This window comes from Danio rerio, chromosome 5 (assembly GCF_052040795.2).
Source record: "Danio rerio strain M-AB ecotype USA chromosome 5, GRCz13ab, whole genome shotgun sequence".
Taxonomy (NCBI): Eukaryota; Metazoa; Chordata; class Actinopteri; order Cypriniformes; family Danionidae; genus Danio; species Danio rerio.
Genome location: NC_141025.1, coordinates 17,349,143 through 17,369,829, shown reverse-complemented (window position 1 = coordinate 17,369,829; position 20,687 = coordinate 17,349,143). Strand labels below are relative to the sequence as shown.

The window sequence follows — 20,687 nt, the reverse complement described above, 5'->3', positions numbered from 1 at the left end:
TTATTTCCCCTCAGTCCTTAGTAACCATTTCCTCTTAAAACATTTAAAGGACCTAATTCAATTTAATTCAGCTTTATTTGGATAGCGCTTTTACAATGTAGATTGTGTCAAAGCAGCTTCACATAAATGGTCATAGTAACTGGAAAAGTGTGGTTCAGTAACTGGAACAGTGTGGTTCAGGTTTCAGTGTTTAAGTTCAGTTCAGTTCAGTTTAGCTCAGTTCAGTGTGATTTAATCATTACTGAGAGGTCAAACACTGAAGAGCAAATTCATCGATGCGTAGTTCTACCAATCCTGAACCATGCGAGGCAGTGGCGACAGCGGAGAGGGAAAAAAAAACTTCACCTGATGGGAGTGAAGAAAAAAAACCTTGAGGGAACCAGACTCAGTTGGGCACGACCATTTTAATTTCTCCGCTGGCCAAAAGTCTTGTGCAGAGCTTTATTTGCCGTGGTTTAGGCTGGAAGATGGCCTCAGTGAAGACTCGTCTGTCCCTGGAGCGTCGCTGGAATCAGACTCATGTTCTCCACTCCCTACGACCATCAGCGCAGCAGCAGCTCAGGATATGGCCTGGTCCCGGATATGGAATCCTTGGGATCATCACGTCGCCGGTCTTGGATCCAATCAGTGACTCCGCATAATCTGAGGACCTCGGGATGAGTATCTGCTCCCTTGAACAAATGACACTCAAAATGCAAGCATTCTCACTCAAATAAAAATGTTTCAGATAAAAGTCTCACAGGACTGTAAATTAGTAATTTAATAAAACCATAAATAAACTAAAACGTGTTGATAAGTTAGCACATCTGCACAGAAATGCATCCATATGAAATCGCAGTTTCAGTGCAGCTTCAAAAGTCTCTACATGATCCCAGCACCCCAGTTTTATAGGTTCTCCAAACATAATGTCGAGATCGAATAGATAAGGGAATGTTTTGACTCGCTTAACAGAAAGAAAACGTCACAGATGATGTGTAACAGAGCTGTTGTAAGGCAAGCATTCACGGTTCGTTACAATCTGTTTACGTTACTATAGCCAATGCGGTGCCCGTCGTCATATGTTGCCAGAAACTGCACAAAATGCTTAGAAAAAAGGCACTTAGGTAAAAGGGTGACAGATTAGAACTTTGTTGCAACGATCTTAATGAAATCCCTTACCTCAGGGATTTTCCCCCTCAGGGACACCTTTAAGATGAATTTCTGAAGGACTTTCATGCAAGCAGCCACAGGTGCATTGTAAATGACGTCACTTGCAGAGGAAGCGCAGTTGCCTGAGCGTGCAAGTCCGAGAGTGCAAACCTGAAGATGCAAGTGCAAATCTGCAGACTCTATTGGCATTTTGTAGCACATTTGTGGACAGGGCTTGTCATACAGATCAACTAATGAACTATCAATGTAAACCCAACCAATAGTGTTTTCAAACGCAAGCATATGAGAAACATGCACTGCGACCACATAGTTATATTAGTTAAACATAAAATAACATAGTTGATTTTGCATTGCTTTTGTCTGTTTTGTGGAACTACTGTATGCTTTACCAGACTCAAACCCAATCGCTCTGCATCACAAATACAACACAGTACAAAGTGAGGTACAGAGCTAACTGACCATGGCAGAAAAGGTGTCCATATGGAGATAGAAAGATAAGGCAAATATGTTAAATTGCAAATCAAAGACTCTGTTAAGTGGTTTTAAGGTAATCATATGGTGTTGTGCATTGAACTGAACAAAAATAATCCTTTATTTGTCAATAATATGTTCCTGTAAATATCTTTACTGTGAAAAGGAACAAAAGTTATTGGCATCATACTGCCCCTGTAACATAAATAGTTGCTATAAACTGCAGTCAACTGTATGTTTATGTAGGTTTTTGCAATTTCACATAAAAGAAGGCTGAAGCATATATTTCCAATAAATCTAGTGTTGGATTGGCTACTTCAAGCACGTGTTACAAATGTAGCTGCCCTTACCAGTATTTTCAACATCTAAGGCTTTCTTGTAAAAACAAACAGGGACATCAGTTTTACTATATCAGCTCAAGCCAGAGATTCAGACAGAGTATCGGATGAGGCAAAATCAATGGCAAGCACGACTTCAGCTGAACATTCACAGTGGTAAGTTTTTATTTTGTAACTCTATCCAAAAATATGACTACAGTACAAATCACTGAAGCCTTGCCTTATTTCTTTGTGTACACTTATATTCATATTTCGTACTGTGATGAAGATGTTCAAGAAAGTATCATCTAGATTTGATATCTGGAGCTGGTTTCTGTTTGTTAGACTAAAGCTTTATAACTCTGCATGCACAAACAGATACATTCCGCACTACAGGAGAAGGATGTTTCAAAGCATTGTGCTGCCTATTTGAGGAATGAATTTGGGAGTTCACACTTGACAGGTTTGGTTCTGGTGTGATTGCTCTGTTAGTGTAGTTCATTTGAGTAAGTGTGAACGCTGCCATCTGAACCTCGGTGTGCACCAACCAAACAGACAGAGATGGATCTTGATAAGCTTCTAAATGAACATTGTTGTGGTTCTATTGAAATATGAGCAAAAACATTGATCAAAGACATCTAAACGAATTGAACAATGTTACAAGATGCAACCTTGAAATAACGCTGTAGCGCATTTTAATATTAGTTCAATACAAGAATCAGAAATCTACCGTTTTTTTTTTTTTTTTTTTCACTTAAAGGCTTAGTTCACCTAAAATCTAAATTCTGTTATTAAGTATTCAACCCCATGAAACATTTGTTCAGCTCCGGGATATAAATGAAGATATTTCAGCTGAAATCTGAGAGCTCCCTCATCCTCCAAAGATAGTATTGGTCCTGATGTATTCAAGACTAAATACAAAAAATAAATGCTCAAAAGAGAATGTATGCCTTCAGTGGTTCAAACACAGATTCACAAGAGCACAGTCACGCTGCTGACCTAATACTTTAGGTGCAGAGGAAGTTACAAGTGGGCATCTAAGTTTATCCATCATTGCACTGCACTGCACTGCACTGCAATGTGTCACTGTGACCATGAACATGCGCAATATACTGACACTAAGGAGAAGAAACTGTTGAATAAAATCATTATTTTGTTTTTTATATGCAAAATAAATATAAATATGCCAAAATATTACCCTACATTAATAATATTCCGATTGAACCACTGCAGGCGTTTTTAAGATGTTTTGTTTGGTGCCTCTAGGGAATTTGAAAGAGCCTTGGTGTCTGAGGGAACTGTCAGATTTCACCTAAAATTACTTAATTTGAATTACGAAGACAAATTAAGGTCAAAGGGGATTGAAACGACATGATGGCAAGTAATTAATAGCATAATTTTCATTTATGGGTGAACTAACCTTTTAGGAGTGGGAGTGGCCATTGTAACATAAATGTGTCGATATCTCCAGTTTCATTCACTGATTTTTAGCCGTACAAAACAATTTATCATTACTCATTCTTATCATATTATTTACATTTGCTGTACACTACCTGACAAAAGTCTTGTCGTGGATCCCAGTTGTAAGAGCAACAAATAATAACCTGTCTTCTAGTTGATCATTTGGAAAAGAGGCAGAAAGTAGGTTTGTCTGATAATTCATCTGTTGAACTGCATCCCAATCATCACACATACTGCAGAAGACCTATTGGAACCCGCATGGACCCAAGATTCTCACAGAAATCAGTCAAGTTTGGTAAAGAAGAAATCATGGTTTGGAGTTACATTCAGTTTGGGGGCATGCGAGAGATCTGCAAAGTGGATGGCAACATCAACAGCCTGAGGAATCAAGACATTTGTGCTCCCCATTACATTACAACCACAAAAGAGGGCAAATTCTTCAGCAGGACAGCACTCCTTCTCAAACTTAAGCCTCCAAATCAAAGTTCCTGAAAGCAAAGAAGGTCAAGGTGCTTCAGAATTGGCCACCCCAGTCACTAGATATGAACATTATTGAGCATGTCAGGGGTAACATGAAATAGGAGGCATTGAAGATGAATCCAAAGAATCTTGATGAACTCTGGGAGTCCTGCAAGAACGCTTATTAATAAGTTATTTGAGTCATTGCAGAGATGTATGGATGCAGTCCTCCAAGCTCATGGGAGTCATACACAATATGAATTCTTTTTTCACTGCAGCATGACTTTATATTCTAAACTGTACATTATTTCTGTTGAGTGACAAGACTTTCGTCTAAACAAAGTCAGACCTTACTGTCCTAATTACAAAATTAAATATCAAAGCATGATCATAGTATATTTTAGTAAAATAAGCGTAGTCTAGAGGCATTTGCCTTTCACATGAGCCACTTCTGATAACAAATGATCAACTAGAAGTCAAGTTATTATTTGTTGTTCCTATATCTTGGATGGGCAGCAAGACTTTTTCAGGTAGTGTATTATCATAGGGTGGTGCATTGGCTCAGTGGGTAGCACTGACACCAAATTTGCTGGTTCGAGTTTGCATGTTCTTCGAGTGTAACGTGGGTTTCCTCTAGGTGCTCCAGTTTCCACCGTAGTCTAAAGACATGTGGTATAGTTGAAATGGATAGACTTAATTGCCAGTAGTATATAAGTGTGTGGGAATGAGACTGCACTGGGAGTTCTGAAAGTGATTGAGGATATTGTCAAACACACTGGTTTGTAGTAGTTTGACTGTTTACTGCCTTGTGTTATTTTTTGTCATTTACCCATAGAGGCGAACCAATCAAAAGTCTTAACACAACTCCCTGGCACAGATCTGACTCTTTTATTGAATTTTTACAAGCTTTTTAAAAATTCTCAACTGATAAAAACACCAGCTTATGTACACACATACTGTAGAACAAGCACATCCACAACAGCACATATCACTGTTATGATAGTGTAGTAAGTATTGTCACAAAATACGCATCATTAAAGAATACAAAAACTCCAACATTTTAATTCTGCTATTATTACTTGTTTCAGATATTTATGAGTTTCCTTCATCTGCTGAACACACAAAAAAAAGATATTCTGAATCCAGTTATGAAGCTGTAACCATTAACTTACATAGTATATGTTTTTCCTACTATGAATTTCAATGGTTACAGGTTTTTAACTTTCTTCAAAATATCTTATTTGGCTTTTAACAGAAAAAAAGAAACTCGTAAAGTTTTATAACCACTTTAAGATTATTAAAAAGTGAGCAAATTTTCATCTCTTTAATGTTTGTCACTGAAATAAGGGCAGAAACCAGAGAGTAAATATACTTTCATAAAGCTTTTGTCTACTGAATACAGAAGGCTACAGTTTTATCTCCAAAATAAATATACTTTATCCACTCATTCAAATTTGACAATATAAAGATTTGAGTGAGAATATATGTATATAGGGTTCAAAAAAATCTAAATACTGAAAAAAAACACCTGCATATCAATGCAAATTACTTTACAATGAACATTACATAACCAAATTTTCAGTTTTGATGTATAGTACAGTAGAAAATACCTCATAATGGAACATTATCTTTACCTAATATTCAAATGATTTTGGCATAAAAGAACATTTAAGAGAAGAAACGTCTAAACAGGACTGACTTTACAAAACCTCTTCAGCCTAAATTGTCTCAACTGATTTGCTAATGATCTGTCATTTTTCCTTCTGCTAATTCCCCTTTCTGTTAAAGGTCTTTTCTTGTCACTGAAAGGGTACAATCTATAGAGCCTGTTGGATTGTCCAATTGTTCAGTGAGCGGAGGGTCCAGACATTGATCTGTTCTTCTGTCAAGAGCTTTCTTGTTGGAAACACTTTTGACAGCGTCTAGAAAATGGTCCTTTAAGAAGAACTCTCTTTCAAGATGAATGTGGAAAAGGCACCGGCGAGGTAGTTTCACTTCCATTATTGAAATGATCTATGTGTATGGAACCAAAGGTCAAAGCATTTGTCAGGGGTACTTGAACACTGACGTCTAATAGTGAGTTTACAGGCACTTCGCTTCCTATTTAAGAGTTGTCCTTCACTGCTGAGCATCAACTTTGGCAAAAATCTGTCTTAAAAGCGCCAAGATGGCATTTTTAGTACACTTTGCAAGCTTAAATTACATTAATGCTCTTAAAATCAGCATAAAACACAAACTGGCTTGCTTATAATTTAATGTTTTGTGTTCTTAACTAAATAACGTTAAAAATACATTTAATAACTGTACATTACAATGTCTTACATTGGTTGAACAAACATATATTTCTAGTTACACATAAAATCATGGAAAAAATATATGTGAACTTAAGTTTAAGCAAAATATTCATATGTGAGCCTAGACTAAACCAGTTAATTTTTTTGAAAATAAAATGTATACATCTTAGGGTTGTGTTGATCGCAATACTCAGCCCCACCCCCATTGCAGCAGCAACCCGCTCGCAAAAAAATACACACGTATAAATATTTCTTCATTTTAAAATGTCATTTTATAACGAAAATGATTCATGTCCATACTGGCGTTTCATCTAGCATTTCTGAAAAGCCCTCCTTCCACAGTATACTCCAGAAAACTGAAAACGCACGTCACATGGTCACACACACCACACACACAGGCATGCGCTGCAGCATACCCACACGTCTGAGATCCAGGCAGTCAGTGGGTGCTTTGAGCACAAAACCCCAGAGAGCAGTGCACCTCAGACAGTTTATCAAGGTTGTAATAGTTGTTAAATGTGAAATTTAATTAATATTGTCTCTATCTAACGACTCTTCTGCCTTTTGAATCTATCAGGTAACATGTCACAGCTTCAGTACACTGCTTCAATGTTTCCCTTTCACGCTTGTACTTAATCATTTTAGCGAAAACCTCAGACACTGTTGGTTGCTTCCTGTTGGTTGCGCACCTTGTTTACCAACCAAGTTTGTCGATGCCGTTATAATGACACCAATCACTCTGCCTATTCATGCCAGAGCCCTGTGGAAAAACTGATTGACTGGTGGTAAATTATGTGTAACTTATCTTTATTTATGGTTTGGTTATGGGTAAAACAATGACCATGGGTCATAATTTCAAAATTGTAAGGTGATTATATAGATCTACATTCATGATTTAACATAAATTAGCATGCCAAAAAAAATTATGGCGTTTTCTTTGCATAGCAAATTAACAGACTGTTGTATAAAAAAAATGTAAATAACAAATGCAAAAATTGCACGTCCTCAAATGTCAAATGTCAGATTTTAATAAAACACTTGAGCATTGAGTAAAGATGACTTTATGACAAAGACAGTGCATGTGGGCAGAAAGTTGCAGAGGGTTGAGAACCGCTATGCTGGATTCAGTGATTGGTGCACGTATCCCCTACTGCTTTGAAGGCTCAGACAGCTCACTAGTCACTATGTGTGTGCGTAGTAATAGCCATCACGTGTGCTCATTATAACTATGCCGATCAAACTGAATACAGTCTTACACCAACCACACATGGTGGGCAAAAATCATGTTAGATTACAAACAACCCAATGAGATGTTTAGCATGTGTGCTAAATTTTTTCCTGAGGCGATTTAAACCAGAATACATAATGACACTCTATCGAACATATCTATGATAAGGAATGCGATTACTTACTGCGTTATTAAAGCAAAGCAATACCACATGAAGAAAGGACGGACTTTGAAGGAATAAACAAGCTCCGTAATAGTGCTCTGGACAAGTCTGAACAAGTTCTGCCCATGCATGTGCGAGGCAAGCAGTTCTCTACAATTATGTAACTAATTGGATTAAAGATATCGGTCTAATTTTGATATCGGATCGACAATGATAACATTAAAAATAGCATTCATCGGCTGCCGATGTATCGTGCATCATATCCGTCACATAAAAGCTGAATAAATAGAATAGTAGTTTATCTAGTTGTAGCTTAGATACATCTAAAAATATAGAATCTGGGGGTTAAAAACCCTGATACGTTTAAAGTTATAAAAATTAAGTGCTTAGCAATAAAAATTATTAATTAAAAGCTAAATTTTATTATATTTACAGTAGGAAAATTACTAAATATCTGCATGGAACATGATGTCTACTTAATAGTCCAATGGTTTTTATCATAAAAGAAAAATTGATCATGTTGACTCATGTATATTTGGCTATTTCCTACAGGTTTTGTGGTCCTGGTTTACATATTTCAATGTAACTCAGAAGACCTGCATATCCAGGTTCATTTGAAATACAATCTAATTCTAGAGCAGTTTTAAATGAATAGCCAATCAGACTGTGCAGACAGGATAATCTCATCACAAATGGCAGCTCCACAATCTTCATTTAATAAAACCAGATCAGGGCAACCTGACGAATCGCACTGCTGGATCCTCAATAACAAGAAAAGCACTAAGCACCTCCTGTCTGTGTCTCTGCACTTAGAAAAAAGCCATACTGCAATGTCCAATCACTTCACATCACCTTTTGTACAACAGACACAAGCGTCATATTAGACTGTTTATACCCCTTGAAAACCCTCAAGTGCTTCAATGAGCCTCTGGTATGCGCATGTATATAGATTAAAGTGTCAATGAATGATATCAGACGTAATGTGCTGGAAAAAAAAAACGAAATTGCATCTATGTGTGTTTTCCTTGAAAATCAAAAGCATGCCTTTGAGAAAAAGATGCCTGCGTCACAACAATGAAGATGCTGAGAGTGTTGTACCTGTTTGGTTTTACTGTACACGGTTAAATGAACACTCAACCTTTGGAATAGGCTCGTTTTATATCTCCACTAAAGTTAAACAGTTATGCTTTACCATATTTGGTCTCACATTATATTATGTGGCCTTAATGTACTTGCATCAAAACAATAAATAGAGTGCACTGACTGTGTTGGTAATCTATTTCAGAAGACCCCTGGTGCTCTTGAGGTGGGATATGGGTAAGGATAAGGATACGTTTGGTGGTATGGGTAGGTTTAAGGGTGGGTTAAGGTGTAAGGCAGTGCTGTCCAAACTCGGTCCTGGAGGGCCGGTGTCCTGCAGATTTTAGCTCCAACTTACCTCATCACACCTGCATGGATGTTTCTAGAAAGCCTAGAAAGAGCTTGATTAGCTAGCCCAGGTGTGTCTGATTGGGGTTGGAACTAAACTTTGCAGGACACCACCCCTCCAGGACCGAGTTTGGACACCCCCATGTGTAAGGGATAGTCAACAGTGTAATTACCCTGCTGAAAAATCCAGCTTAAACCAGCCTAGGCTGGTTGACTGGTTTTAGCTGGTTGACCAGCCTGGTTTTAGAAGGGTTTTGGCCATTTCCAGCCTGGTCTTAGCTGGTCAGGCTGGAAAATGACCAGCTAAATCCAGCTAAAACCAGCTTGACCAGCCTGGTTTAAGATGGACATAGCTGGTTTTGGCTGGGCTCCCAGCCTGGCTAAGCTGGTCAAGCTGGTTTTACCTGGACATCTCCCAGCCTGACCAGCTAAGACCAGGCTGGAAATGGCTAGAAATGGCTGGAAACCAGCCTGGAAATGGCCAAAACCCCTCTAAAACCAGCCTGGCCGACCAGCTAAAACCAGCCAACCAGCCTAGGCTGGTTTAAGCTGTTTTTTCAGCAGGGTAAAGATGCAATTACAGACATTAATTACACACGTAATTACAAGCTGGTTTTTAATTAATGATACGTACAATGTAAAAACATATTTACCCAAAAAAACACTGTAACAATTTCTGTGTAAGTACATATTAGTTAACGCCATCTAATATAAAGCATTGCGCTCAATAATTGAAATAATTATTAAAATTAAAAAAAAATTAGCCACTTATGTAACAAGTTTATCATGTTTTGACATGTTTTGATTATTGAAGAAAACAATTGCATACGTCTTGTCGCCTATCCAAGTTTTAGGATCAACAAATAATAACTTAACTTCTAGTTGATCATTTGCTAACAGAAGTGGTTTATATGAAAGGCAAAGGTCTGTAGATTACGCGTATTTTGCCAAAATAAAATATGATCGTGCCTTGATTTTTTATTAATTTATTTGGACAGTAAGGTCTGACTTTGCTTAGACCAAAGTCTTTTCACCTAACAGAAATAATGTGCAGTATAGAATATAAAGTCATGGTGCAGTGGAAAAAGAAATTATTGATTTCTGTGAGGATTGTGGGTCCATGCGGGCTTCAATAGGTCTTCTGCAGTGTTTGTGATGACTGGGATGCAGTTCAACAGCCAATACATTAGATAAATCTACCTTCTGCCACTTTTTTGAATGACCAACTAGAAGTCAAGTTAATATCTGATGCTCTAACAACTTTTTGGGATTGACGACAAGGCTTTTGTCATGTAGTATGTATTATATATATATATATATATATATATATATATATATATATATATATATATATATATATATATATATATATATATATATATATATATATATAGCTGAAAAGAAAGTATGCAGGTTAAAAATACAAATTTATAACTTGCATTAGTTGAGTCTTTACAATGCATTTTAACTCTTCAAAGTGAAAGTGATTTTTTTGTGATTTAAATGTTCTTAATTTGAATCTTCTTTGAATGTTCTCTTAGTCATGGAAACCTTTGGTTGGAAAACCAAATGTGGTTGATTGCATAGTGGCAACATGTTGTTTTTTTCCTTTTTTTTTTTTACTAAAGTCTTAATAAAAAAATAGTAACATTATATTTTATATTACATTCATTTTACATGTAATTTAACTAAATGTATGCAATAAAATATTAATTTATTGTCTAATCAGGTTTACCATTATGTTGTAGCTCATTCTAATTGGTTTAACTGGTGGTCCTATAACTCCCTTATACACCACAATGCGTAGTCATCTTAAAAATAAGACAGCTTTACAATAATGATTTATAGATTTCCCTCCCAGCTGTTTTAGCAGCAACCTGAGAGCATAAGATAAAGCTGGAAAGTTGAAAACCACCAAAGCACTGCCCACAAATGGTATTTACTGTACACCCAGACACGCTGTAAACCATATTCCCCATTGACTTTACTGTCATGTCAACAGAAAAACAGCCCCTTTGTTCAGATGAAAAGCAACACCATTTGAAGCCACAGTATTTTTTGCATTAAAATATCTGAAAAACACTAGAATAGTGTTATATGTTGCTGACTTATGTTCTTACATAAGCTACATTACCCTAAATGTTTCAAAGAATGTACAAATTCAGAAAAATATGCGATTTTAACAAGTCACACAAACCATATATTGCATTGCCATAATAATGACATCATAACCCTTAATTTCCAGATTGTTTTTAAACACCAAAACACTAAAGATTATGTTTTAATTAACAAAATAGAAGATGAAACTCTGATTGGTTTAATGCACATTATGCTAAAAACACACCCATAACTCATTAAGAGAATAAGCACGACCCTTTTAGACCATTTTTGACCCTGCCAGTCCTACACCACCCAACCTGCTCCAAGCTGAGATCGCACCGGTGCCTCTCCACAGGAGAGTCGGTTGCTCTAACAAGGAGGCTAAAGAACATGGCCTCTAAAATTAGTCGCTAAAGCACCTTTTCGGGTTTAGAGAAATGAGCTTTACCTACACAGCATTTAACTAGCTGGCCTCTGTTAAGATCATTCCACTAAACGTCACTCCTGTCCAGGTCACGGCACCAATGTAATCCTACCGGTCATATACCACCCAACCTGCTCCGAGCTGGGATCAGACCGGCAACTCCCCATGTGGCAGTTGATTGCTGTAACAAGGAGGCTAATGACCATGGCCTCTAGCATCGGTCACTAAGAAAAAGTATGAGGTTTACTTATTCCACCCAACTCACCCAACCCACCCAACTCATTCCAAGCTGGGATCAAACATGGGAGTCGGTTGCTCTAACAAGGATGCTAAAGACCATGGCCTCTAGCATCTGTCGCTAGAGTGAATTTTACCTCCACAGCATTTTACTAGCTGGCCTCTGTTACACATGCACCAGCACACAGACTCACTTTCATATTTTGCACCATCCAATTTAGACATCATGCTTAGATCATTGAAATAAAGCCCTCGGTAAAAGCATCATCAAACTACACCTTTTGTTATGAATATGTGCCCTCTAGTGGCGAAAATTATATACTGTGTCTTTAGATTCAATGGTTAATCTGACATTCTGTTTTGACATCACACACTGTTGACCTTACGGCTGGTTTATACTTTTGCGTCGAGCGATCGGCGTGACCAACGGCACCTGCCTTGGGTGTTGCCGTGCATTTATATTTCTGCGTGCTGTTTGTATTGCTCTGACATAGCACTTCTGAAATGCTTGCTGGAAGTGAGGTTTTTATGTTTCTCTGTGTCAATTTTCTTTACCGGTGTTTATTTTTTAATACCTTAATATACAGATAGCTAAAACTTGTTCATTCAGAGGCTGGAACCGGCGGACGTGCAACAATCATAAGATAAACACAAATCAAAAGTTTCCATCTGGACCTCCTTCACAGGACTCGACACTAAACACTCGCTGTACTGTCATGAACACAATTGTTTGTCGAGCAAGTCTTCTGATGTTTCTAACTCCTAGTCATTTCCCCCATAGACAAATGAATCGGAAGTTCTAAACAATCGCAGAAAAGAGCTCACTTCCACTTCCACTAGGCCAATAGAACAATGGCTGACCAGATGTACTTGTAAAGTGACTGGGATGCTGACAACAGAGGGATCCAAACAACTGTCATCCCTCCCGTTTTTCCTGGGATTCTCCCGTATTTTACAGTTCTATCCCGATATCATGCCGTAAAGGTATTTTCCCGTTTTTCTCCTTTATTTTCAGTCTTTCTCTGAAGGGTAGCTATAAACATTACAGAGCTGCTCTTCCCTATACACAACCCATACCACCGAATCAACAGGGGCAGCCCCTTGCTCCCCAACTCCCGACTCCACAACCCTCCTGACTCCTCCCGACTTAAATGTGAGTCTGTTCTGTGCTTTAGCTTTATTTAGGCATGAAAACACTGAAATAAATATTTAAAAATGGCAGGATTCCCTTTCCTTTTCATTACAGGTGCAGTCGTCCCTCCTATGCAGTCTTCAAAACAGTCATATATGCGGTGCGTGACTGCCTGACTGTCTATCATATCATGATGATATACCTTATTATAATGAGCATATCCCTTATTTTCACATCCAAGTGTTGAGAGCAGGGCTTAATTTGTGCCAGAACATGCCGGATCCGGCACCTCTGAAATCTAATCCGGCACCTCATTTTACTGATCCCCCTCCTCAACTGCCCTCCTCCTCCATCCAGCTGTTCACTTTTACTTTCCCAACTCCCGACTCCACAACCCTCCTGACTCCTCCCGACTCCCCAACCCTCTTCACTTTTGCCCATGACACAGCTCCACCATCCACCGTACCAACCATCAACACCCCAACCCCCCTCATGATCAGGCAAGCAATGGTCAACACCGGGGAAAACAGATGTATACAGGAAATCCAGAGTCGTGGTCAGCACAGGCAGGCAGCAGGCAATGTAAACAAACAAAACAAGGCGAGGGTCAAAAACACAGTAAGGCAAGGAAAACACATCGTAAACAAGACTATGAGTGTCAATGAGTGTCTCAAAGTGAGCCGTATATATATAAAGTGTAATCAGTCCATGAGCAGCATCAGCTGTGGGAGTGTAATCAATGGAGACTTGGAGCAGGTGTGTGTGTGTTGCATGACAAGATTGTAGTCTGTGTAAATGTGAATGTTCTGTCCTGCAATCTATGATTGTTAGATTGCTGTTAATCTTGACAGTACTATTCAATCTCATAACAATTTACTACAGCCATATGTGAAAGTGAAAGCAGCGAAGTCAATGTATTACACATAGTACTCCGTTTTTTTCTTTTGCAACATAATCCTCCTGGACTTAAAGGACACAAGCTCCTCAGACGTGTCACAGTGAATCAGGCTCTGTCAGCATGGCAGACTGGCTGCAGGTGTATTGACCCTATTCTCGGTCTGGAGGAATGATGTCCAGCATGGACTCAGATTGTCAGTCTTAATTTCAGCCGTGCGATGGACACGTCCGGAGAGCCGCCTTGACATTCGAGTGAAGGAAGTTGCCAGTGCAGTTTAGTACTGAATGATGTGTATTTCACTGAGGAGTGGTATTAAATGAGCAACAGCGTGGAACATTTATGATTAGATGGAAAGATGACGTGACACGATGCTGAGTGACAGCAGCGCCCTGCAGCTTTATATGGCACTTTTCTAGTTATTGGATAGAACTATTATAAAGGTAATTTATTGGAAATACTCTTTTTCATTTAAAAAATCATTTAAAAATAATGATTTTGTTTAAAATAGTGCAGATTTTATTACCAGTAAAAGCATCATTACTGGCCTGTACAGTCTTTTAGACCACATTCTGAGATTTCAAAAAAAAAAGAAGCACAAGATGTTCTCCTAAACCCAAAAATCATGACTCAGACATATTTACCTTAAATTGATATTTTGAATTAATGAATAAATTAACTAATGATTTGTGATTATTTTGAATTTTTTTTTTTGTTAAAATTAATGTACATTAATTAAATAATTAATTAATTTTAAAGTAAAAGAAAAAAAGAAATTTGCTTTGCAGTCTTGGGCTTCTGGATAAATTGTAGGAATATATTGAAATAATTCAAAATATTAAAATAAATATTAATTTTGAGTGTTGTCTCAAACATATTGTACCTTTAATTTATTGAAATTAATTAATTAACTAATTAATTTGTAATCATTTTGGATGTGTTTTAGTGAAGAATAAATAAATACATTTTTAAGTGAAAGAAGAAAGAAATTCAGATATATTTTACCTTAAATTGATATTCTAGAAATTAATGAATTAATAAACTAATAATTTGAGATCATTTTAAATATGTTTTAGTTCAAATTGATGCACAGGAATAAATAAATAGATTTTTAAGTGAAAGAAGAAAGAAATTCTCTTGCAGTCTTGGACTTGTGGGAATATATTGAAATATATAAACAAAAAATGTAGAAGCATCATCACTGGTCTGTACAGTTTTTTATGCATATAAAGTGGGGTCTGAAAGTCTTAGACCACATTCTGAGATTTCCAAAAAAGCACAAGATGTTCTCTAAATCCCCAAAATCATGTTGAACGTGCTATAAATGCTACAAATGTTGAAATAAATTATTTAACATAATAAAAATGCATTAGTGGTCTTAGATTTTTTAATGTGTTTATGTTAAATTGATGTATTAAATACATTTTGAAATAAAGAAATACATTACATCATTTTAGGCTACATTTTAGTATAAATGGATGTACTAAAATAAATACAAAAATATAAAAATAAATATTAATTTCGCTTGTTGTCTCGGACATATTTTACCTTAAACTGATTTATTGAAATTAATGAATTAATTAACCACTAATTTGTGATTATTTTGAATGTGCTTTAGTTCAAATTAATGTACAAACATAAATACATGCATGCATGCATAAATAAATAAATAAATAAATGAATGAATAAATAAATAAATAAATAAATAAATAAATGAATGAATGAATGAATGAATGAATGAATGAATGAATGAATGAATGAATGAATGAATGAATGAATGAATGAATGAATAAATAAATAAACAATTTTTTAATAAAATGAAATTTGAAATTTAAAATGAAATGAAATTTACTTGCAGTCTTGGACTTCAGGATAAAGGAATATATTGAAATATATAAACAAAAAAGTAGAAAAATAAATAAAATAAAATAGGAAATACATAAAAAGCAACCAAGAAGGACAGTGATCCAGACATTTGGGCACATTTGATCTTAAATTAATGTACTGAAGAGTAAATTAAATAATACAAATACAAATAAAATAGGAAATACATAAAAAGAAACCAGACTTTTGGGCACATTTGATCTTAAATTCATGTACTGAACAGTAAATTAAATAATACAAATACAAATAATTAGAAATTCAGCAGGGGGTTCACTCTTCTGGGATACAGTTTAGCTCACTGTAACTGGATGTAGCCATTGAAACGAATCAATCAATGAATTAAAAACTCACCAGTGGTCTCAGACATATGTACATTTAAAGAAATGCATTAAGTAGTCATTTGCTTCTTAAACTGTGCCCAATATACTTTATTAACTCCACGAAGATTTTCCAAAGTCACTTCATATTTAAGCACATCACTAAAACAACTATGAAAAGAAGAAGCCAAGCTGCACTCACCTGTCCACACTGATCACGCACAGCGTCATGATGGACGCGGTGCAGCACATCACATCCATGCCGATGAAGATATTGCAGAAGACCTCTCCAAACAGCCACTTTCCCCCGGTCAGGTCGGTCACGATCACAAACGGCATCACCACGATGGCCACGGAGAGATCGGCCACGGCCAGGGACACAAGCAGATAGTTGGAGGGCTGTCGGAGCTTCTTGACCACGCACACGGCGATAACCACCAGCATATTCCCAATCACCGTCACGGTGGTGATGATGGCCAGCATCAAGCCGATGACGATCTTCTCCGCCGCGGTGAAGTCCAGCAGCTGCTCCCCGCAGGATTTGTTCCACATGGCCATCGAGATGTTGTAGAAGAAGTGTGAGGAACCATTGAGAACTTCCGACGCGACCTCGGGGTGAGTGAACGAGAAGAAATCAAGCGAGGAGTTGAACATCATCCCTGCGCCTGATGATGGTGGTGGTGATGGTGATGATGAAGAGCTCGCCAAGAGTGCGCTCCGTGCGCCAAACGCATGCTGAAGCGAGCGCGGATCCGGGGTGTTTTCCAGCTTTCCAAAAGAGAGAAAAGAAAAAAAGTCGTACGGATGCAACCGAGAAAAACTTCAATAAAGAGGGAGGACAATCGCTGTGGTTTGGCTGGAGAGACTGTACGCGCTTGACTTGATGGAAGTGACAGTTGTGTTCTTCTTGCGGGGAAGCGTGTGAGAATTGCGCACTCTAGTAGGTTAAACGCGTAACTTTCTCATCAAAGGCAAGCGGAAGGTCTCGGCTCCACCTACATTAAGATGTTTTTCTTGCTTCTATTTCGGTGGAAGCGCAAGTCTGTTTTTAAATGTTTGCTTTCTAGGATCTGTGGGCTATCTCTCTCCCACTTCAGTTCTCAGGAATAGCGCTGTTGTTTTTTTTTTTCTTTTCCTTTTTTGTTTAGCCTATTTATTTTTTATTAGTTTTCGCTTTGTTGCATAACTTGAATTACATGACTAGGCTACTGTTTTTTCTGAGGGTTGTATGTTGGCGTATCTTAGAAATAATGATTGCAAAGGGGGAAGATGCAATGAAATGACTGAATTTGACTAATGTCACTAATAAATACTCGAATAAACACACAAGAAAATACTAAACTACTCTTTATGCAGCATCATGATCATGACAGCTGGCATAATCAGAGATGGGTTTGTAAACAAATAGCAAAAAAACGTGTTTATCTTAATAAGTAATATAAAGTATGTGTAAAGAGCCTGTACTTGCCTAATAACAACTTAGCTATGATAGCCTAGTTGAATTTGAACTCAACTTGAACTCGAGTTTTTAAACCGGTTAAAATTTCTTTCTGTTTCTCAGCAGGCACACAACGTCATTTTAATTGTAAATATATACAAAGTTACTCCAGCAATATACATCTCACAACAATTATGAATAAAAAAAAAAATTAAAAATGAGTGAAATTATATTAGTTATACAATCAATGAATAAACAGATGCCTAAAACAAATAAATAGGTAAGATAATAATAAAAAAATAACATTTACTTAATCAAATTTTTTTAAGCTTTTCTTTTTTAATGTTACATAGTGTAGTATATGTTTAATTTCCTTTATAAAATGTTCACAATTAAAAAGTAATATTATTAGCTGTATAAGAATATAAGTTCACTTATTGAATTAATTCCATCTTGTAGTAAAGCAAATATGACCATATAATCTAATTAGTATTAGTGTCATCATAAGATGTTAAAATTAGGTTAGATTTAGGTCGTGACTTCAGGTGACCAAAATTGAATGTCTAGTTAGCATCTAAGGACATAATTTTGACATCCAATAACGACCCCAATGACGTTGATATTTAGTTGATTTTAGGTTGTGTTGGAAAGTGATCAAAATCCATGCCAACATATTAAACCAATATCATATTGATATTGGTTATGAAGACCAAATGGATGAAGAAGTTAGCGAGTCACATTGTGGAGTTGCTAAATTTTGAATATAATATAATATAATATAATATAATATAATATAATATAATATAATATAATATAATATAATATAATATATCAAGTTAATTGGTTGTGGATAAATTTGTAGAAAACACTTAATGAAAATGTTCTCTGGTAAATATTTCCGCCATCTTGCCAACAACATTTCGTTGTTACATCTCACATGGTTCAATGGTATCTCAATAACTGCATGTTACACCTCTAAACAACTACAAGTTATGCTCCTTCATGTTATGCCCCCATCTTGCAATCCGCAGACAGATACACTTGCTTAAGGCCAAGTTTAAGTTCTCAAGTATGTAAGGCGATTGGTCATAAATCTTGAATTTTGAAAACAAAACAATTGAAATTACATCGTATAAGCACATAATATGATGTTAAAGGGTCATTTCTTTAATTTTAAAGAGGTGTTTGCTTTTGTTTTACATAATTGTGCTTTTTTGTGCTTTGTTAGAATCTGCATTGTGTTGACATCGCTGGTTGTGACACCACAGTAATTGGTGCCATGTTAATGTATCATAATTATTCATGAGACTGTGTCCTTATCCTATTAGAAGACTAATTACTCATGGCAGCACACGTCACTTTGCTATGACAGACACTTCAAACTGTGAGATCTCAAACAGTAAGTGATAGACGCATTTGTAGATCGGAAGCAAGTGTTTGTGAAGTGTTTCTGCATGGCAAAAAAATATTGCTTTTGTGTGATTGGTTCATTTTGTGAGTTTCTCCTTCCTTTAACCAATTAAATGACACATAAATACTGCAGTGTGCAAGTATATATTTTTAGAAATGTTAGATGAAGAGTTATTTTAAAGCTATAAATAGCCTGAATGTTGACTGAAGTAATAAACAGCAACGTTTTATTTATTTATTTTTTTAAGTTGGAGTCAAGTTGGACCAACTGCTTAATAAGAGAACCAATTAAAGAGTTGAGATGCAAAAGCCTGTAAGTGCAGTCTGAAATGTTTCATTGAAATGAGCATTGTCTTCTTAGTTTATGTTCAGTTATTTCACTTTAAACGCATTGAAAATAATCCATTTGTTGCCATAAAAGTAAAATTACGGAACCTACAAAAAGACAGAAAAATGCTAACTGCAGAGGAAAATTTCACTTAAAGGCACTTATAGGATTTTTTTATCTACTCCTTATGTAATCTGCGGAATTTTACAATGCATATACAATCACCGGCCACTTTATTAGGTACACCTTACTAGCACTGGGTTGGACCCCCTTTTTGCCTTCACAACTGCCTTAATCTTTTGAGGCATATAACAAGGTACTGGAAATATTCCTCAGAGATTTTGGTCAATATTGACATGATAGCATCGCGCTGTTGCTGCAGATTTGTCAGCTGGACATCAATGATGTGAATCTCCTGTTCCACCACAGCAGAAATCGAGACTCATCAGACCAGGCAATGTTTTTTTTCAATCTTCTGTTGTGCAATTTTGCTGAGCCGTTGCGAATTGTAGCCTCAGTTTCCTGTTCTTTGCTGACAGTAGTGCCACCCAGTGTGCTCTTTTGCTGCTGAAGCCCATTCGCCTCAAGGTTCGACATGTTCTGCATTCAGAGATGCTATTCTGCATACCTTGATTGTAACGAGTGATTATTTGAGTTACTGTTGCCTTTCTATCAGCTGGAACCAGTCTGGCCATTCTCCTCCGACCTCTGGCATCAACAAGGCATTTTACGCCCACAGAACTGTCGCTCACTGGATATTCTCTCTTTTTGCATCATCTTTAAAACCTACTAGAGATAGTTGTGCATGAAAATCCCAGTAGATCAGCAGTTTCTGAAATACTCAGACCAGCCCATCGGGCACCATCAACCATGCCACATTCAAAGTCACTCAAATAAACTTTCTTTCCCATTCTGATGCTCTGTTTGAACTGCAGCAGATCGTCTTGACCATGTGTACATGCCTAAATGCATTGAGTTGCTGTCATGTGATTGGCTGATTAGAAATTTGCGTTAATAAGTAGTTGAATGGGTGTACCTAATAAAGTGGCCAGTGAGTGGTGTATTTTACTCATGAAAATGTAAAACAACATAAAACCCACAGGAGAAATTGGATTCTTCAATGGCTTTAAACTAGTGTATTGCATCCATCGTGTTTTCTAACTGAAATGCAAAACTATTTTTTTGACATGACTGGCAATCGCCATAATTCAAAAACTTTGAATAATAATTCGAAGTTTGTGATCAAAAGCACTGCATGTTTAAACCCTGCAAGGGGCAATTTCAGACAGTGCAAGTGAAAAGGCGCTTACACCCTGGTTGCTGCAGGGGAGATTTTCCATGATATAAGAGTACTGTAAGTCACTTCGGATGAACCGCCAGCGTAAAATGCTTATCATTTTAGACTTTCCAGAGCACTACGTGGAGCTCGGAGATAACAAAAGCCCTGAAAAGCTGAACAATCAAAACCCAATGTTGACAGCTAGAAAGACAATACTTGAGTAAAAAGGAAAATAAAAGGACTCATCTTGTAGTGTATACAGTATGTGAATAA

General features: G+C 36.8%; 1 protein-coding gene across 1 annotated transcript in view; it reads right to left on the bottom strand.

Annotated features, from left to right (window-relative positions):
- The window catches only part of htr7c (5-hydroxytryptamine (serotonin) receptor 7c), an 83,312-nt gene extending 65,634 nt beyond the window's left edge, over positions 1 to 17,678 (bottom strand). Inside the window, exon 1 of the mRNA XM_087253309.1 lies at positions 16,162 to 17,678. Within this exon, the coding sequence (XP_087109435.1) occupies positions 16,162 to 16,616 (455 nt within the window). The 5' untranslated portion in view covers positions 16,617 to 17,678. The remainder of the gene's footprint in view (positions 1 to 16,161) is intronic.
- Positions 17,679 to 20,687: the final 3,009 nt, after the last annotated feature.